The sequence below is a fragment of the Passer domesticus genome, chromosome 6 (assembly GCF_036417665.1).
Source record: "Passer domesticus isolate bPasDom1 chromosome 6, bPasDom1.hap1, whole genome shotgun sequence".
NCBI classification, from domain to species: Eukaryota; Metazoa; Chordata; class Aves; order Passeriformes; family Passeridae; genus Passer; species Passer domesticus.
The window spans coordinates 14,874,194-14,894,817 of record NC_087479.1 but is presented as its reverse complement, the minus strand read 5'-3'; the positions used below and the strand labels follow the sequence as shown (position 1 = coordinate 14,894,817).

The 20,624-nt window shown below is 39.9% G+C and overlaps 2 protein-coding genes and 1 long non-coding RNA gene across 8 annotated transcripts in view; 1 reads left to right on the top strand and 2 right to left on the bottom strand.

The window, feature by feature from the left end:
* Positions 1–796, bottom strand: part of DICER1 (dicer 1, ribonuclease III) — a 66,508-nt gene extending 65,712 nt beyond the window's left edge. For 2 of the 5 annotated variants that reach the window (XM_064423480.1, XM_064423484.1), the window contains exon 1: positions 705–796. The gene's annotated coding sequence lies outside the window, so the exon portion shown is untranslated. Of the gene's footprint in view, positions 1–483; positions 639–704 lie in introns of those variants that run through there. The other 3 variants (XM_064423479.1, XM_064423481.1, XM_064423483.1) reach the window with 3 other exon arrangements.
* Positions 797–998: 202 nt separating this feature from the next.
* Positions 999–9,658, top strand: LOC135302687 (uncharacterized). The gene is made up of 2 exons (XR_010364249.1): positions 999–1,126; positions 1,204–9,658. It is a non-coding gene; the product is annotated as an uncharacterized LOC135302687 (long non-coding RNA).
* The window catches only part of CLMN (calmin), a 75,715-nt gene continuing 61,662 nt past the window's right edge, over positions 6,572–20,624 (bottom strand). The window contains exons 9-13 of one of the 2 annotated variants that reach the window (XM_064423486.1): positions 18,382–19,695; positions 17,100–17,278; positions 15,817–15,877; positions 14,730–14,791; positions 6,572–13,232 (exon numbers count right to left, since the gene is read on the bottom strand). In XM_064423486.1, coding sequence (XP_064279556.1) covers positions 13,079–13,232; positions 14,730–14,791; positions 15,817–15,877; positions 17,100–17,278; positions 18,382–19,695 — 1,770 coding nt within the window. In that variant the 3' untranslated portion in view covers positions 6,572–13,078. Of the gene's footprint in view, positions 13,233–14,729; positions 14,792–15,816; positions 15,881–17,099; positions 17,279–18,381; positions 19,696–20,624 lie in introns of both variants that reach the window. The other variant, XM_064423485.1, reaches the window with a different exon arrangement.

Sequence of the window (20,624 nt, the reverse complement as noted above, 5' to 3'; positions counted from 1 at the left end):
CTTGTAACCTTTCACTTTTCAAGGCACACTCACACAGCACAAGGTCTGCCTTAATACCGCTGCCTTCATTTACCCTGGAAAAACACGGCAAGGAAGCAAAGAAGAGCCAAGACATTCTTATATCGCCTTTAACATCAGCACCGCCGAGTTTGAACTCCTTCCCCCCGGCCACCGCTGTCCCCGGGCACGGCGGGAGGGCCGGAGAGCCCCGGGGGGCGCCGCTCGCAGACAAAGCCGAGCGGGGCCGCGCCGCGGCCGGGCCGAGCGGGCCCGCGGGCTCCGGGGCAGCTGCCCGGGCCGATGGGGGCCCGAGCGGGCCGGAGGCGGGGCAGCACTGCCCGGGCCCCGGCAGGGAGGGAGGGAGGGCCGGGCTGCCGCCATCCCACCGCGCTGGCGGCGGCGCCGGGCCGCGGGAGCTGCGGCCAGCGGGCGCGACACACCCGCGCTCGGCCGCCATGCAGCTCCCGGCGCGCCATCTCCTACCTGCTCGGACCGGACCCAGCCCGGCGCTTCCCCCTACTACAGGCCGCGTCTCATTGTGCTCCCGCCGCCGCCATTTCCCCGCCGCCGCCGCCTCAGTCCCCGCAGCTGTCAGGTCCCTCCATTCACCTGGGCCCGGGACGGCCTCCCCCTCCCTCCCGTGCCCCTGCGCTACGGCCGGCGCTACGCAAACGGAGCGCCGCCCCCGCCCCTCCCGCCCGTACCAACGGGGGCCGCCCAGCGCCCGCGGCGCAACCCCGCTCCGAGAATTCCGCCCTGCGCAGTCCGCGCGCTCCGCATCCCCCCACGCTATGAGAGGAAGCAGGCGATTGGCGGCCGCGGCCGGGTAAAAGGTGAAAGGTTCGCCAGGCGGCCAATGGGACGGCGGGATACAGCGGCTGCCGGAGAGGCTCCGGGCGCGCACGTGCGTGCGCGCTCCCGCCCCTCCCCCGGCGGAGCAGAGCGAGCGCTCGGCCGTGCCCGCGGCGGGCGCGCGCGCGGAGGCGCTGAGGCGAGGGCGGCGCCCGCCATCTTGGCAGGGAGGCCGGGGCCCGCGCCTTCGCTCCCTGTGCCCCTCAGGGTCATGGAGAGCCGGATCTGAGGGAATAGGGTTGTTCTATCGCACGGCAAACCCTAGCGGAAAAAGGTGATCCCTTTTGGCATTGCGGACAGAGAGCAGCGCTGAGCTGCTCACTATCAAAAATCCCACCTTTCCATACACAGGTGGCCATTTCCATAAGAAGTCACCTCCCTGCCACAGGCCAAGTGCTACTTTCCCACTGGAGAACCTTCAGTCCCTGCTGGTGCAGGGCCCAGAAGGTGGAAGAAGAAAGGACAGCTGAAGGTGGTTGGGTTATGTGGGCTCCCAGGGCAGCATCTCCATCTGTCACTGCGTGAGGCAGATTGTTGCCTGGCTGGAGCACTGGTCTCATCCAGTATTTTGGCAACACTCCATTGATCTAGTAGATGTTACTACTAAGTATTTTTAGCAGTGCCCTGAAATATCTGGAATTAAACAGCTGGTGTAGGGTAAGGTTTTGCCACCACCAAAACCCCTCAGGCAGAGGTGGATGAGCTGTTACATTTGTGTTAAACCAGGGGACCAAGTGAGAGTCTCCTGTGATCTCGTGTGCTTGCACAAGGACTGGATGGTGATCGACCTTGGTGCCTGATAAAGAAGATGACCATAAATGCGATGCCACTTCTGGCCAGCCACTGCCCTCGTAAGCTGTGCAGAAGGCAGCGTGTTTGCAGTGGAAGATCTGCCACTGGATGTCCAGCTTCCTCCTTCCACCTGCTCTCTGCCAGGGACTCGCCATTGTAACACGACTGTGCCTGCAAAATCAGTATGAAAAAATAAAGCTGTCTGGAGCACTCCTAAGATTCATTTAAAACAACCTGAATAAAATTATTTAAGATTCAGAAAGTGATTTAGAGGCCTGGGAAATTACCAAATTAAGTATTTTCTTGGCACAAACCTCTGCTGCTGTTTAGAGTACAACTTCTGTAATGCCTGCCGTTGTGTTGTTAAATGTTACAGTACTGGGTATTTTTGTAGGATTGAAAGGGCATCCTTCTGGTTTTTTTTATGGATGGAAGAATAATTATATCCCATGACAAAAGCTGAGGAAGAAGAGCAGCTGTTCAGTCTTATCCAGTGGGAACTGTCAGAGCATATGGGTCTATTTTTCCAATTTTAGCTGAAGTACTGAAGGAAATTGGCATTCTTGATTCCTTCTAACATGAAATAGAGCAGAAAGAAACCCTCCTTAATGCAGGCCATGGTTAAATAATGAATTTTATCCATTTCAAGTAGGTTCAAAGAGAAAGCAAGCAGAATACTTAGACAACAAAATAGACAAAAAACAGGAGAATTCTGGAAGTTATTTTCTTATAAAACTGGGTGTCTTTCTCCACAGTTACTTCCTCCTCGAGCCTGCCTGCTGGCAGGAGTTTTTGATATAAAAGCACAGGATACAATCTGTGCTGTTCCTTACAATCCTGTCCCCACTACCCTCTCTCTATTCTAAGAAACAGATATTTGATGTCATGTGTTTGTGTAATCAGACCTAACCGTCAGAGTTCAACCCCAAATTAAAAATTTACTTCTATGTTGATTTCACAAATTCCCTGCAAAGATTTTTAAAGTGAGATGAACTCGTCAATGTGAGACACAACTGAAAAATTCCACATATTTAAAACTGGTTGGCATTGAGAGTTCGGTGAAAAACCACACAACCAACCATAAAAAGAAAACAAACAGGCTGTGGGATGAAAAGGACACACTGCCCCAGCTATTAAAATCTGGAAAAGAATAAGTTACACTGTACCAAGTAACAGCCTTCCCTGTATCTTTAGTTCAATAAATTCTGATGTTTACTCTATGGGGTAACTGTTGTTAGACAACAAGAAAATACAGACATTTATCTCCCTTCTTAAAAAAAATTAGTAATCGATGGGTAGTGGAGGTTTTTCTGGTTTTTTGGTGTTTTTTTTCTGTTGACTAAGATGAAAGAAAGATTCTGTTTGGGTTAGAAAAGAGGAAAACTGACATTAAAAATCACTTTGTCACAATGAATTGTCTTTGTTCATGCTACAGAACTCTCCAGTCATGCTGGTGGAAACCAGGCATTTCAGCTCCCCTCACACCAGGGTCTAAAATGGACTCTGAAGAGATTCCTTCCTGTGAGACAATGGTGACCTCTGTTGTTCCCTGCTGCTGGTACCAGCCACCGTGCCTTCTGGCCTCCTGTCACACCCTGGTTCAGTAAGGCACTTTGAAATGAGCTGGCACTTACCAAGGGAGTACGTGCCCAAGTGTTGCATCCTAGTTTCTGGCCAGGAAAGGATGTGTCTATTCTGCACTCCACTTGGGAAATTTTCCCTTGAGGCTTTCCTCTCAAGAAGCCCCCAGTCTGGCTACCAGGTTTTCCAGCTCATAGCTGTGAATCACTGCTGGGAAGAGCAGTTGAAAACGTTTTAAACCACAGTGTTAATTATAACACCTGCAATGTATTATGAGAAAAAGCTGCAGGTATGATTATTAGAGAAAGAAGTTGGAAGAAAGAAGATTTCATTCTAAATTAATGAAGATTCCATTTCTAAAACTGAAGCTTAGATTTTAACAAGGTGTTAGGTTTCATGAATCTTTGTCCCACCCTAAAAAAAAATTGGCATGCTTTCCCACTTCAGTTACCCAGACTTTGTAATTCCAAGGATATTTTCCTTAGCGCAAGAGAAACTTCAGTAATATTTTCTTTTTTTTACCTCTTTAAGTTAGTGACATGAGGATATGAGCTGACGTAGTTTGGAAACCGACCTCTCTCTCTCCTGGCAACATTTCCCCCGCAAAGTTCCCTGCTTTTTCCTTGTGTTTCTTCAGACTGATGTTCTCCTCCATAATGGAGAAAAATAAATGGAAAGAAATCCATTTTTGACCCCCTATAGCTATCAGTGGCTAAAAAAAATGGGGAACAAAATTTATGTCAACCACAAGATTTGTATTCAACTCTGAGCTTGTAATTCTGTTGGCTGTTCTGGAATGCCTCACAGAGAGAGAATATTTTTAAACCAAAATTGGCTTCCAACTCCTCTAGAAATAATTTTTGGCTTTTTTGATGCCATCAAACCTACAGTGGGTTTGGATGTTGTGATTAATTTTCCTATAAATTTAGAAATACATCAAAAGTAGGAAGAGGAGGGAGTCAGAAAATACTTTGGTGTGACTAAGAACATCTCCTGAACATGGGCAGCAAGAAGGAAAAGTTTTGCTCAGGTTTACTCATGATGATAGCCTGTGAAGAACTGAGCACTGCACTGTTTCCTTTCAGGTGAGTGCCAGTAGGGATCTAGAGGAGCAAGGGGGAAAGGCTCTTCCTTTCTGCCTTTTCTAAAAATGGGTGCAGGGTTTCCTTTTCCCAGTCACCTGGGACTTCACCTGATGGGTTTTTTTTACTGAAAGAGGGGAGCAATTTCACAAGTACCTTCAATGGCACAATGCAAAAGTCATACAATAGTTAACAGAAGTTCCTAATGCCCTTAGATATACCCTTGTTAATGCTCATTTTTGCCTCAGAACCAAGAAATACCACTTTACAATGTATAAATCTATATGTATGTCGATCCTTGTTAACAGGCAGAAAATACATATCAGCAGAGTGATAAATCTGTTCCCCAGGGTACAGAGCAACCATAAAAAAGAAATGAAAAATAATAAATTCAAAGTATTTACAGCAGATGGAGCTATACATTTTGCTTTGATCGTATGTTATGTGATATTCCAAGATAAAGTGTAGTTTGCCAAGGACTGTGGTAAGCCAGTGGTACTGTCTCACCAAGGAATGGAGTTAGTCACAGAAGGCATTTCATAAATTGCTGCAATTAGCTCTCCTGGAAATAATCCTTGTAACATCAGTAGAAATAGCAACTCAAGAAAAGATTACCGCCATATGTTGGTGTCATAATAGAGAGCACAGCTCAAGTGAAAGGCTTTGCTCTCTCCACTCACCAGCTGGAAAGTTCTCCTGCTGGCTTTTGTTTACTGACCAGGTACAATGAGCCCTGAAGGTTTCAGTTCGCACTACCGGCAAGAGTATGTGTGATGGCCACGGGTTATCCTTAGGAGGTCTGGGCTCCTGCACAGCCCCAGTGCATGCTCAGTGTGTACACATGTGTAGGGCTCCTTATCTGAAACTAACCCTGTGCTTGTCTTTGTTGCTGCCAAGATCCAGATGGATCCAGTGTGTTTCCAACACTGCCTGTGCATCATCTTCAAGCTACACTAATTGTGATTACACAGCAAGGATAAGGGAGATTATTTTTGAGTTTCTGTCAGAATTACTTTTATCCCAGAGTAGTTAAAATAAAACCAGTCCAACGGTTCCTGTCTTACTATGTTTGAGTTTGAACTAAAGTTTGGATCTCATACCACTGTAAAAGTTTACTCTGCTTCCACACACTGAGATGACCCATCTTACCTATTTGAACTTTGCACTCTCCCCTCTCCAATGCACTTGCAAACTCCTAACCACAATGTCAGTAGCAAAAAAAAAAAAAAAAAACAAAACAAAACCAAAGTGTGTTTACAGATTTTAAAGTTTTGGTTATTAAAAGTGGTAGATGCCCTATCCCTAGAAACATTTGGCCAGACTGGACAGGTCTCCAAGCAACCTGATTTGATGGAGGTGCTCATGGCAGAGCAGTTAGACTGGATAAGAATTAAAGGTCTCTTCTGGAAATCTACATTGCTAACGGGACTGGACCCAAATATCTCAAATTCTCAACAGAACCGTGAATATTCTCTTGCTATGTACACTTAGGTGTGGGGGAGGGTGGTCCAATAGGCAGGTACAACTACTGCAGAAGTGGTTAGAAACACTCTGAAAACATGTGGGATGATTTGATTTTGTAGAAGGATTAGAGGAATATTGACAAGTCCTAAGGCACGATACCCATGAAACGTTTAGAGAGGAAGCATTCTTATACCTTTCCTATATGCCATTTCTTTTCAGTGTGTTTATCCAATTTAGATCTATTTTTCAGGACACACATCTGAACTGTATTGCAACTCTGTTGTACTATATTTTCTTTTTCTCATATACTGCAAAGGGATTTAAGGTGTAGGGGGAAGTACGTAGTAAATATGAAATAGTACTGCAGCTAGTAATTTACTAATCCCCAACTCCAAACATGTATATAGAAACAGCCCAGATAAACAAATTGTAAGAACAGTAAATAATTAAGCACAACTGTTTTTGTAAGCTTTCCCATGGCTTCCCTTTATAATGCCAGTTTCTATGCATTAATAAATTAGTAATTCTTCCCCTTTATAAAATTTTAAATCCATTTGTTTGTTGACCAGAAAAAAGTTTAGATTCTTCCTCCAAAATGAAAAGTCATTTTTGGGTAAGTGGGAAACAATGCATTTTATGAATTTTCAGTCATTACTGAGATCTTCTCTCCTAGAACATGCATTTAGTTTCTGGGCATGAAAATATGTAATAGATATAAAATAATGTATATAACAGATACAATATATAATTACAACAATTAATAAATTGAACCATTGAAATCCACAAGACAAACCCACAAGTAACAGATGAGATACAGGAAGCCTGTTCATTTATTTCAAAATTGGAGATTCTGTAAAATAAATTGGAGCTATTCACTAGTAAATACTATTCTTATTACAGCATAACAGTTTCTAAAAACATTTTGTTTACCAGCTATACAGAAGAATTTAGTTCTTTCTCACAAAAATTAGCTTTGATCAACTAGTGCAAACATCCAGTACAAGCCCCTGACTGAAAGTATTCAGAATAAATGTATTTGAAAGTACATGAAAATGCATTTCCTTCAGTATATCTGGACACCACTCAAGTCCTCCCAGCATTTGTTCTCATTTTAAAAAATGATCATTTCTCACCACTTGCCAAAGAGAAACATGTATTTTAAATATTACATTCCTTACTTAGAAATTATTTATTTAGGAGAAGTCCCTCATTAACTCTTTAGCCATCTAGCACTTTACAGTTTAAGCTAGAGAACTTTAACAAGAAAGGTAAAACAGTTTGTTCAGCTTTTTACACAGCAGTATACAACAGCACAAGGTGGTATGCCTACTAAAATGTTTTCTGCAAGACAAAAGTACAAGTTGAATTTTTCATTACAGTAAAAAATACTTATTTTACTTGTGTAACTTATTTGGCATTAAACTGTGACTGCATTGTTTCTCTCATGAACTCAGCAGCATAAATGTTGGAAGTTACTTGATTCACCTCAGACCAGTCATTTTGAAATAAACGAGTGATTTTCTGTTACAGCCTTAGTAATGGCCATGGACCAATAACCCCTCTGTACAAACTAGTCCTTGGACACATCAAATGCATTATGTGAATCAAAGAGATTCCAGGAAGGCCCAGTGAAATTAAGGAAACTATTTATTTGGGGAATAAGATATTACCTGGCCTTAACACAGCAGTGATGACCAGGAACTAGCCTTTCTTGGAATGGTAGGTTATAGTATTTCTTACTAAGGTAAAATCATTTTTATTGGTCCTTCTAACCTTTTCATGAAGAAAAAAATATATTCATCACTCAGGGGCCAATTTTATGTTCCAGAGACACAAACTTAAGACATATCTCTCCACTATGGGGAGAAATAACATGGGTCTCATTTTCCAGTATCAGCAGTAGCAGCTGCTTGGAAAGGAATTGTTAAATGTGCCACTGATGGGGAAGGAGGTTTTCCATGTCTTACATTTAGTGGAGGAGAGAAATACTTTGATGTTTCACAATTTCAGTTAAGATAACTCTGAAATTACTATGGCACTTGAAAAAATAAGGATTAATTTTTCACCCTTTGTGAGCTCTGGAGTTGTGTGAAGCTATGGACAGAGCAAGTGAGCTACTCCACAGAGAACATGACTTTTCCATATAAATTAATGTGCATGTATCCCATTCTCCTGCATGAATGGCTTAATAATCTTAGGCTAGTATGGGTGGGGACAAGCCATACTGTGTGTCCTGTTTATATACAAACCTGGAACATGAACAATGGTAGGTTGGGCAGCTGTAAAATAGTGTTATCTATGGTGTACCAGGGGAAGTTATTTACCTGACAAAAACCTGCACAATGCAGAAACACAAAGGATTTTGGGGTTTTTACCTCCATTCAGATCTACCTATTAGCTCAATGGAAACAGCAGGCAACCGATTTTCAGGGTATGAGCTTTCAGCTGTAGCAGTTTGGGAACTTCCATGGCCATACCCCAGCCTGGAACCTCATCCTTGTTTTCCAGTTATTTGTTCCCTGCTGCTGTTCTCTTGATTGAAGATGGAAGTAGATGTTATCTTCCTCTCTTTGGAGGGTTGATTCTGCAGAATTTAGGTAAACAAATGCTCTGTGTAAAATGGAGGTAACTGAAGTGAGTGGTGTATGGTTGGTGTACATTGGATTTGCATGGGCATTGCATAGGCTTCAGTGACTTCCTGGCCTATGGAGTTGATGTTGATTTAAGTGCCCTCAGGGCCAGATCTTGTAGTGTGTGCTTAGCACACAGATGTGTTGCACTGACTTCCACAGAAGTAGAGGAACTGAACACATCACTGGATGCATTCACGTTTGTGCTTGGCAAGAAGGGACTCCCAAGTATTTAAAGCTAGCATAAGTGATAATGCACAATTATAATTATTATTGTGTTAGATGGCTGAATGTGATTCCACATACATTGGCCAAATTAATCTCCTAAACTCGAATTCTTTGAGGATTAGTGTAGAGAACCCTAAAAACCTCCACTGGGTATGGCATAGTACCCTTGTAAACTCAGTGGAGCACTACTTGAATAAAGAAGCTACAGTCATATTGAACAGGAGTAAACAGAGAGTGTCCAGAAAATATACGGGATTTAAGTGTGTTTAGACGCCAAATATCAAAATGTAGAAATTTCAGCCCCAGGAAGTTTTAATGGAAGAAAGTAGCTCAATCACTCAGTATATTATGCAACTTTAGCTGAAAGTTTAACATCACAAAATGACATATTGCTATGCAGCTTTAAGAATCACACAAATGTATGCAATCATTTCCCTGCTGTTCAGATCTGCTGTTCATTAAAAGCTCTTCTCCTGTTTGCAGTTTCCAGTTTTCAAATGGATGACACAACCAATGCATAGCTTAATGTTCATTCTCATGAGTCATAATTAATAAATAATCGTATCACATACATAGAATTTTACAGGTACTCTTAAAATGGTTTTACAATTCTATTAAATATATAGATAAAATAATCACTGCTATATAAAAAAAATCATTTTAAAACAGCTGAACTCTCAAGCTTTGCATAAAATTCTGTAGACACATTCATTACATTCTAGAAACTCAATAAAAATACATTTTAGAGCTCAATCTCTCAAAAATATTCATGGCATTGAAAATTGATTGTCATTTTTTTACTGTAGTCTGTGTTTGCCCTGCATTTGCACTGATAATTTCCTACAATTTGGCAAAAGCTATATTCTGGTCAGTTTGTAGATTATGTGACTGTTTAACTCACTTCTTCAACTCTTAAGTCATCTGCCCCATGAATGTTTAGTGGGGTTCTGTCTTTAATGGTGTATCTTTCCTTGCACTTTCTGTAAAATCGTAATGAAACACTTTGCAGTTAAGTTACATGGCTACAGTGACATTGAACCATCCTATTACAGTTGCCACTCAGTCTTTAATGCTACATCTGTGAACACCAAACATCCTTTATCCAGTGATCCTCAAGGCACTTCCTGACACTTACACTTCACAACGCTCTGCTACCCACATTTACTCAAAAGCAGCAGGTTTTAGAAAGAGTCTTAACAGATCAGTACCTCTGTGTATCTGAATTCAGCTGCCAAATCCATATACCATATGTGGTCAGTTCAAGCTCAGCATCTTTCAACCCAGGCAAAAGTTCAGCAAAAACTTCTGTATTCAGACAGTGCACATATCTGTTGGAAAATGGGTAGACAATGAATTGCCCACCAGGGTTTAAACCAGCCAGTCCTCTGGGCAGCAAGTTAAAATAGGCTTTGCCATAATAAATGTTTCATAATCAGGCTTATAGGCAGTAGCTCAGAATAGGCTACAAACCCCAAAACCAAGTGGTGTTTTCAGAACAGGGCCCCTTCATTAAGGAATTTGATCTTGCACTGTGGAAGAAGAGATGCATGCTCACAAGTCAGTTTAACTGGGGGAAGCTGCTGCTTATGCAGATGTCAGTCTTTACAGTTGGAGGTAAAGGAAAAACTCTTGAAGAGTTCAGTTTTTCTAAGCACAGCTGACCACTTACTGTTTCACCCTGGGTCTTCTCACCCAAGGAATGGCTGGGTAAGGTACACAGCTTCTGTTACAGAACACCCAAAATAAAACAAACCCAAAAATTGAAAGCAACGTAATACCAAGTATCATGGAATGGCTTAGTATTTTTTTTCATCTATTTTGAATGGAAGAAGCAATCTCTGTCTCTCAGTGGGATAGGCTGGAAAGTGTACATCAATTGAAACACTGGCAAAGATGACCAATGCAATTGTGGGATGCTGTTTGATATTTAAACTGCTCATTGCAATGTACCTGTACTGTTCATCAGTGGCAGGTAACAAAGGAAACCTTGAGTTTTCTCCTTCTTGGACAAAAATACTGTATAATGACATTTCTGGTATCACCACGTTCCCATTCACCTTTCCATTCTTCATGAATGTCAGTTGCTTAACTAAGACATCCAAAGAGCTCCTCATCCTGATTAATTTTCTTAGGAGGAAGGAAAGAGAAGGGAGCATACTTGATTGAACTTTGATAGCTGTAAAGCCCTATAAAGAGACTGTAATCCAACTCCAAATAGCCTCTGCTGAAGATTAATAAACATGGAAGAACCAGAGTAAAGATACAAAGGGTCAGAAAAAGTTATCATAAACCAAAGAAGCCTATGGAGAATAGAACATAATGAAAAGCTGTCAACATTTTGCTCCAAACTAGTGTAGTACACTGCTGCTTGCAGCTATTAAATAGATGCCATACCCCAGCCTGATATTCCCTGGTTTTCAGGATAGGCATAAAATGTTTCTTGTACTAAGTTTTATTCTTTCAGAGGACAAAGCACTAACCCTTCAACTTTCTATTTCAGTCTACTTCCAGAAAGCACCTTCAAAAAATTCTTATATAGATTTTCTTTTGGAAGAAAGTATCACTATCTTCTACAACAAGCACAAACAAGTTCATGGATCTCAAAATCAGCTGACTCAAAATCTTGTCTGTTTCGTGAACAAGATGAAAGAAATGTTTGGTTTTTTTACTTAAGCTGATTTAAACCAAATTAAGTTGGGACATTTGGATCTCTTCCTCAAGAACAGTAGATCTTATTTCTAGGTTCATGGGGTGAATCCAGCTCTAGTCAACAGTGGTAGGACAGAACAAGAAAGATTTCAGTTTTGTTGAAAGGTGTTCAGAATTTTATCTTTGATGTTTAAGATCTCCTGTCATTCCTTTCGTCTAGTGAATTCTAACTGCAGCTCAGGAGAAAAATCTCAGGGGAACAAAAAGCTTATGAAGAAGAATGAAGTGTGATGGATGCTTGGGATTGCCCCAGCAGATAACATGACTACAGACAGATTTTAAATACCTGCAAAGAAATTGATGTATATTTTGATGTATCTTGACCCCAGGTGAGATTAGTTCATCTGAAAACGTAGCCAGGCTAGGGATACACCTTATCCTACAACAAAATATGTAAAATGTATAGCCTTGTTATTTAATTTTCACTCAGTGTAAAATTATAAAACCCTTCATTTTAGGAAGTGCATTGCAGTCAACCTTGTGAATTTTTAGATGAAAGCAGCAACGTGATGTAGTCTCATAAAGCACAGCATGAAACTAAAAATGTGCCAGTGAGAAGTAGTAACTTCACTAAAAGTCACATGGAGAGAAGTTACTGCTATGAAATTGAAGACTTCTCTTTTGTCCTACAGAGCATAGGTAACACCTTCTCCGGTGAAAGTCCTGTATGAAATATCCTAAAGTGATCACTGATGTGGATAAAAATTACAAGAGGCAGAATTAGCTCAACTGTGCCCATGGATAAGCCACAGGAATCTCTTCAGTTGCACTAGGAAGTCAATACTCGATGTCAGCATTTCTCTGTATTTAGTTTTACATCTATCATTTCTTTCTCAATTGAAATGGACAGTTAAAAGATATTTCTAATTCTTTTACTATGCCCTAGTGCTTTAACAGTAGCCTCAGCAAAGCTGATTACCTTTTATTTTTTGTATCTGCACAAGAGAAATCTTTATGCAATTTGTTAATAAAAGCAGCAAATAAATTGAAGCAAAAGCAGACTCAGAAGCACTGAGGTACTTTTAAAAAACTTTAGTTTCTGGCCTGAGATTTCCCATATAAAGTCTACTAAGAAGCAGCTAGCATATACATTCTTCACACTTCTTCATACCCAATAGTTCCTGCAAATGTGCAGGATAAAAATTACTTTAAATCTTAAAAAATCAAACTTTCCTACCCCAATAAACCCTCAATCTAATTTGTTGCTCCACTGGATTTGTTGCTGGAACTGTAGTCAGTTCCTGATGTGTGTTTCACTACCTGTAGCTCTGCTCTGCCTCTAACTCTTTGTGAAAATGTGAAGAAGCATTTCTAGCCTTGCCCTTGCAGGTGGTCAGATCTGAAGGTAAGTCAACACTATCCCTCTTCCACAGGTATCAGGCCCTACATAAGAAAGTGAAGCCAGAAGAATAATTTTTGAAGACTAGAGCTCTGAATTGTTCATACTTCTACTGATAATTATCTGTTTTTATTTAGCATCTTATAAAGCAAGGCACAAATGTACAAAATCGCATCTACTAAATCAGATCATTTTTATATATATTTACACAATTACTGTAATATAAAACGTGCTTTGACACTGTCATAGCACAACAGTAGCAGAATTGAGGACAACCTGATAATAAACATAAATACCAGGTCCTGAATTTCTGTTTGTGCTTCACCTGAAAGAACATATTCATATGCAGATACACAAAGCAATCCAGCCACCATCCCTTTATTTTCCACACCTCACACAGATCAAACTTTGTTGCTAAGAAGCTGTGGAAGGAGTAAAAGGCAGTAGACCAGCACCCAAAAGAAAATTACAAAGTAGAATAGCTCTGGCTGCTCAAAAATGGTTATCTCATGAGTTGGTGCTGGAGTCTCACTTGCTTCCAAGTCCTTTTTCTTCCTGAAAATAGGAGAGAATTCAGTAAGAGGCAATGAAAGGAAGAAGAAACCTTCAGTGTTAATAATTATTGTGAAGATCAGGGTGTGGTCTAAAAGACAGCAGTTTAATGAACCTTTTCAGTCTAGTCAGTTGGAGGGCCCCCAGCTGGACTAAGAGGGGCATACTGGGTTTTACAGTGTGTTCCTTCCAGAGTCAACATAAGTAAGAATCAATCTTCTGAAAACTCAGACAAATTCTCAGGTAGTTTAAGTAAGTGCCATTACAGCACAGCCCTCTGATGTGTGGAGATTTCCACCAGTCAATGAGATGGTCTTTTATTTTCAGAACAGTAAACATAGCACTGGGCAACACATCTCACACTTCCACAGTTTTGCTTATACACTGGATCTGACGATATACTTTCCCCAGATCATCTACTTTCAGAGCCCCTCATGCTAGTCACTAGAATGTTAAACAGAAAAAGCCCAAGGCTTCCAACCAAGAAACCAACTAGCAGTTGGGGGTTTGCAGGACAACTCCAAAATTTCAACTTCACAAATTTCCAGCAGTGGTTCATAAGGGCAAAGGCTGATGGATTCTGCCAGCACTGCTGAGCTCTCACAAAGACAATGAAGGGTCTTATTTAAAAAGGCACAAGATGGTACAATCATTTTATAATTTTCTAGTATTGTAAGAAAAATGCTCTGGTAAACTGTTTTTAATCTACTTTCATAGAAAAATGGTGTTTTTCTACTTGGGGCCTCCTACTGGATATATACCTGAATATTACATGACATTCAGTTAATATCAGCAACTTGTACAACTGATACAACTGTAACAGCTATTTGTGTATTTTTTTTAACAGAGAAAGAAAGCCCAGTGGATCCTGATAATATTTTGTGTATTTCCTGCATCTAAATATAACAACCATTTTACCTAGAAGTTCTAAGAGGCACTATTCAGTATCAGCTAAGAGGCAAAACCTAAAGTTATTCTTGTTTCTTAAAGATATTTAGACCCTAATACCAAAGGGATGCATGTGTTTATGACCAGTCACTCTAAGTGTAAACTAAACACACATACAAACTGCCAAAACTCATAGATGCTCTAACAGAGGCCAGCCCTCCACTGAAGAAATTGGCTTTCCCTGGCCACTGATCTCACTAAACATTGTTTTGACAGTCTTCCAAACCTGGAAAGAGTCATCGCTGCCAGAGGGCCTAACATTTGAAGTTCTACCACTCCTCTTTCAGCCTGAGATATCCAACACGTGGGGAAAATGCTCAGAATCTTCCTTAGACAGCTGAATATTTCAAGTCAATCAAAAGCATTTTAGTCAAGGGAGAGATTGAACAATAAGGAAATTTTGTACCTTACACCTATGGGAAATGTGGACTCTGACCCATTACAGAAGTTGCCACCATTATAATTAATTTCCAGCTCCCTTTCTATCACTGCTAGTAATCCCTAGGAGTTATGGCTTCCTTGCAAAAGTCAGACTGAATAAGAAACACTCACCCAATGATTAATGGATTTTCACCTATATCTGTCATCTTCGGCTCGTTTACATCATAAGTTTCCTTAAACAAACCAAGAATAGATTAGATAACAAAAATAAAATTCAGCATCTCCAAAGGTGTTAATTGTGTATTTTATGCAAATTCTATCTAATGTTTGCTCAAATAAAATGAAAGTGTGCTTATAAACATGTTTTCCATCAGCACATCCAGCACTGCAGTCTGGTGCACATACAGAAAAGGAGAAAAGTTGTGAAATAAGATTTTTTTGCTTTCAACTGCTTTCATCAATTGAATAAAATTCCCCTTATTCATATGTATTTCTAGTAGCTCTGACAATATTGCAAAACTAAAGCATCTGTGTGAAACCTCTCCTTCACTGAACACTGGTGGCAGCATTTTTTAAAAAACTCCAAGATAGTCAGAATTTTATTTTTGTGTTGAAAAAAGGCCATATTCCTGTCCTTGCTCAGCATGCCCAGATTGCTGATGCTGTCCCTTCCTTCTGACTTTAAAAATCCAGACCTCAGCAGTATCGTGTGCTCTCAAGAAGCCAGTGTGAATCACGTCTGTCATTAGGGATGCAGTTTCACGTTACAACTAAAATTCTTTTAGGGTTAGTTGTTGTTACTGATAATATAATACACTGCTACTGTGAGGAAAACAGACAGAGCCCAGCTTTTCAGAAACAGTGCTCTTCAGGAGAAACCCAGCATTTTTGCAGGGTTGAGACCAGGGGACCAACATTATACAAAGAATGAAAAAACTAAAAAAAAATGGGGCAGCAAATAAAAGCAGCTTCAAACAAGCAAAATGTTGCAGCTATACAGGTCTGATGAAGTAAGATTTCAAGTTACAGAAGATTTACTGTAGTATTAGGTACTACTTTGTGAATTTGCTTAAGGTTCAGTAAAGTTTAGTATGTTTTTAGGAGAGTTCAGTAAAACTTTGCAACTATGCCTGGTTTTAGCACTAAAATTATTAGAAGTCACAAGACTTTCATAGTGTTAGAGGCCTTTTTACAGTGTGTGAACTTCTGGAGTTTGAGAGAACCAGAGAAACAGCAATAAATAAATGTCCACACTTACCTCCTCAGAAGCATTACGAGAAAACCTTTTTCGGAGATGAATGTTGGCATCATTGTCATTGCTTCTGTATGTAAAAGCAAAGTTTTTAATTCATATAGTTAAGTTTAAAAGAGACACTGCAAATGGATGTGATGGGTTTAAGCTACACAAAACCACAAATATGCATTGCTGCATGTATTAGAATATGGATTGGAATTTATCAGTAACATGATAAAAATGGTTTTGGGAAAAATCTGACCCACAATAAAAAATTCATATTCTCAAAAAGGAATCTTTTCTGAAAAATTTTATCTGAGAGCATTTTTGCACCTTTGACATCAGTGACATTTAACTGAGAGTATACCCAAGTTTTATGGCCTTTGATGTAAAAAAAATGAACTGACAGGGAATGGTAAGCTTGAAGTGGACAACGGGTTTTTCTAAGCAAACTCTCAAATTCATTAGAGTGCTCCTGTGATAATAATAATAATCAACAAATTACAGTTCATGTCCCACTAAAATAGATTACCTAAGAATAAATTAGAACATAAGAAAAACCAGAAGTAAATGAAGCAAAATTAGCTGAGTGTCTCTGTACTGGGTCTGCCTGGGCTGCAGTTAAATTTCCCAAGAGCAGTGGGCTGGGGCTGGGCAAGAGGCTTGGAGGGGACCCAGCCAGCAGAGCTGACCCAAAGTGACCAAAGGGCAGTGACACCCCCACACACACTTGTTCTTGTATCTGTCTTCTGAAGCAACCACTACACCCTGCTTCCCAGGAAGTGGCTGGACACTGCTGTGCTGATAGGAATGATAGGAAGTAGAGAATAATTTTTTTTTTTTGTCTTCTTCTAATTTGCTTCCACACATGGCCTTTGCCTTTTCATTAAAATGCCTTTACCTTGACCCATGAGTTCTTCATCTTATTTTCTCTCCGACACCTCACTTACTTGTTTATAATCAGAAAAAAAACTACCAAAAAGTATCTTCTGAAATCAATCAGTGTCATGCTTTCACATAGGACCATTTCATCTACATTACAAAATACTCTCTCTGTTAGGAAAGCAGTTATAACACTTCCATGTTCAAAATGCACCGGGCTTCCACTTGGGTTTTGTGTGGCAAATTTTGTAGCACAGTCAAATCAAGTCCCACTGAATCACTCAACATATTTAAGAGAAACACAGGGAGAAGCCAATGAGTCTTAATACTTCTTCCTAAAACAAGATTACAACAAACATTCCAATGGACAGGGCAATTTCAAAAGACCACTTAGGTGTATTTAAGACAAAGTTAATGTGGAATACCTGGTAAATTCCTGAAATTCAGCATTTTCTTCCAGGTCATCTTGTGATAGAGTAGTAGTGGCAACTTCTGAGATCTGCAAATCTTCTTCAATCATATTTTTCTCTTCCTCCTCTGTATTACTATTTTCTTCTGGCGTCTTTATGGCTATTGGTAAATCTTCTAGATTTTCTACTATGGCCTGTTGAAATTAGGAAGTGTTTTGCTTTAGACAACATGACTGATTCCCCACCCTTCCAAATATCTTAGTGCTGCAGCCTACTCAGACACTCAGACAACTGCAGATAATATGAGACTGAAAATCGCACTGAAGAGAATAAAAAAGCAATTAATTTTTTTGAAAATCTTTTGTGATACACAGAATCATCAGTTCAACATATATACATACATACAGTTGGACAGTCAGATCTTTCTATTAAGAAGCCATGACATGACATGGCTCTTTGAAGCAATCCACTAGACTTTTTTAAATCTACCCCCAATTAGTCCTTCAAGTTAACAGCAAACTGACTTCATTTCTGTAGTCAGAGTGAGGACCAATGTTCAAGCAACATGTAGAGCAGCATTAAATGGACACTCATTCCTGAAAAATGCTGTCAGAAATTGCTGTGCTGGAAAACATGTAAGGCACTTCAAACCTGGTGTCTGCAAGAAGAGATGCAGGAGCAAACTGCCTAAACCAAATACCCCCAAAGAACCCATTTATTTCTCCTCCAGTGCACAGAAGCCTTCATTTCACTCATGTAATGTATCCTACTCAAATAGTTTTTCTAAGTTTTTGTAGGCAAACTTACTTGGATTGAGACAAAATTATTACTGTCTGTATTCTTTCTTTAGAAGCAATACTAATTTCTGTTACTCTCATTACAGAGTATTAGAAATACCCTGTCTGGTAATCTGTTTTGCCTAAGGATTATACTGAAACCTCTTAACTATTTTAAAACATAATAAAAAGGCAGATTATTGCTGTACTTTAAGGTAATCTTTTATGCTTAGGGATTACAGAAGCCTCAAATTATTTTAAAACATAATATAAATTCACATTTTTGCAGTACCATTAGTATTAGGACTTATTTTTTCTTTTAATGTCAGATCTTCTCAGGGATCTGCAATTCCATACATTCCAGTAGGGGGCTGTGGCAAACAGTGTAATGGAACAGGAAACCAAGTACCTTTTAAGTATTTCTCCCAAACATTGCAAAATGAAAGCAAGTGAAAACCACTGGGATCTGATACTAAGTCCACACATATACACAAAGAAATGCTGTTAATAAAATAAAATACCTCAGGATGTTGTGGAATAGTGGAATCTTCATGGTTGGTGGCCTTATTGCCATCTTCCTCTATTTCTAACTCTTCTACTAGCAATGGCACTTCTTTTTCATCGGAAGAATTCACGTGACTGCTTGTTTTTGTAGTTTCCTCCTCGCTGTTCTCAGTATCTGTTTCTGATGGAGGGGTACCTAGCTTATTCTCCAAGTCTGGCTCTGGAGCATCTTCCTTGTGGTCCTGTTCTGGTAAGTTCTTGTCATGTAAAACATCTGTTACTGTTTCAGAAGAAGCTTTTCCATTTCCTGTATCATAACCTTCGATACAAGGCTCAAGGTAAGCATTCAGAACTGCTGATATGGGAACATTGTAATGTGGATAATAAAAGAGATCATGGGGTATCACAGACACTTTTGAAGAACTGGGTAGCACTTCAGCTGCAGATTCAACTTCATCACAGCTGTCCAGGTCCTCTGGAGTTTTAGGTATATCTGAGAGAGAGTCATCAGATGTTTCATGCTGTGTAGATAGTTCTTGGCTTTTGAGATTAGAACCATTCAGTGAACAAGGGCTCGTTTCTGTTGTCTCAAGGACAGGAGATTCCTTTGTATGTTCATCTTGTGGAAGTGTCTGTATTTCCTCATTTAGAAGGTGGAGAACGTACTTCTGCGTATCTTCTTGTTTTGATGTATCTTCTGGTAAAAGAATTGAAGACTGAGGTTTGCTCTCTTCAACTTTATTAATAGAATCATCTGTAAGTATACCTGAAGTCCAGGATAATGGACTCAAAGAAGAAGTATTGGCTGAAAGGCTCTTGGTTTCATTGTCATATTCAGTAGGGGTTTCCTTAGTTAATTCTTCAGAGTATTCTTCAAAAGAGTCAACAGAATTTTTCTGATCTGTCAGAACAGCTGGAGAAAGCTCATCAGTTTGTTTCAGTGGATCATCAGAGACGCTCTCTTCACCTGACATGAATTTATCATTTAGAACCTCCCAAGAGGAATTGGATTCAAAACTGACAGGTCCTGTAATTTTCAGTGAGGTAGGCCTTTGAGGCTCCTCTTCAGATGTTCCCTGTAAATCATCTAACTCTTGACTCAGTTTCCCATTACAATTTTCAGAAGTGGTTTCTGATGGGATTCTCTCAGGGATATCATGAATATGGACCTTTGGAGGAGCCGGATGACTCCTCTCATGATTAACAGTATACATGTTTTCTTCATTTTCACTTAAAATCAAGATTTTGCCTTCCTTCTCTGATGGTGTGTCTTTGATGTGGACATATGTGGACTCAATTGGAAGCTCCTTGTCAGGATCTGTAAAGTCTTCCTGTAAGTTATGATGCACCATTAGAAGACAAATCCCAGCTCAGACACCATTTTATGTTTCCCAAACTCAATGGAAAGAATAAATACCTAGTCTTTCAGTCCATTACCTTATGAATGGCCAATTAATGACTCACTTATTTTGAAAGTAGGAAAAATAATTTGGCAAGTCAAGTGCCTTGAACAAAGCTCAATGTCAAGAAGGCAGTTGTACAGGAAGATCAGAATGCAGACAAGCCTACTCCTCAATAGTTATTGTATTTATTTCTCCCTGCTGCACCTGTGGAGACAACTGACTTGGCTTTTCTGACACAATCCCAAACCCTGGGAATAACATAAATCTAACAACTCAAATAAATCCACTGTGAAATATATTGATATACCAGATTATTTCCTTGCAACAGACTCTGTTAAAAGAAAGGCCGTTTTTAACTTAGTTAATAAAAATGTCAACAAGTCTTAATGTCAACCAGTCTTATTGCTCATCTAATCTGATAATAATTATTAGATTACTATAATAATTTTACTTCCAATTACTTTAGTAATGCCTACCAATTTTGTCAATTACAAAATATATGCCAGCTGTAACCTTCAGTCAAGAAATGAGAGAAAATGCCTGTTTCTCCAAAAGGCCTTTGCCAGTTCTTGACACTGTCAACCCTTGCTTAATCCTCAATTCTTTATTTTTGCATCAAAGTCCCAGTCATTTAAACTGCAGTTTATTTCATGCTTATAATGAGTGCTTTTTACTGTTGTATTGACAAGATTCAGCTTTTTGTGTCTTGTGTCTCATACATGCTAAATTCAGACTGATCATGGCCCTCAAAATTGAGAAGATAGAAGTAAAAATTAAATTTGAAGTCCAATGAATCATTATAGGTAAAGGAATAAACTTCAGCCTTATTTAAAACCAATATAGCAAAGTAGCAGATT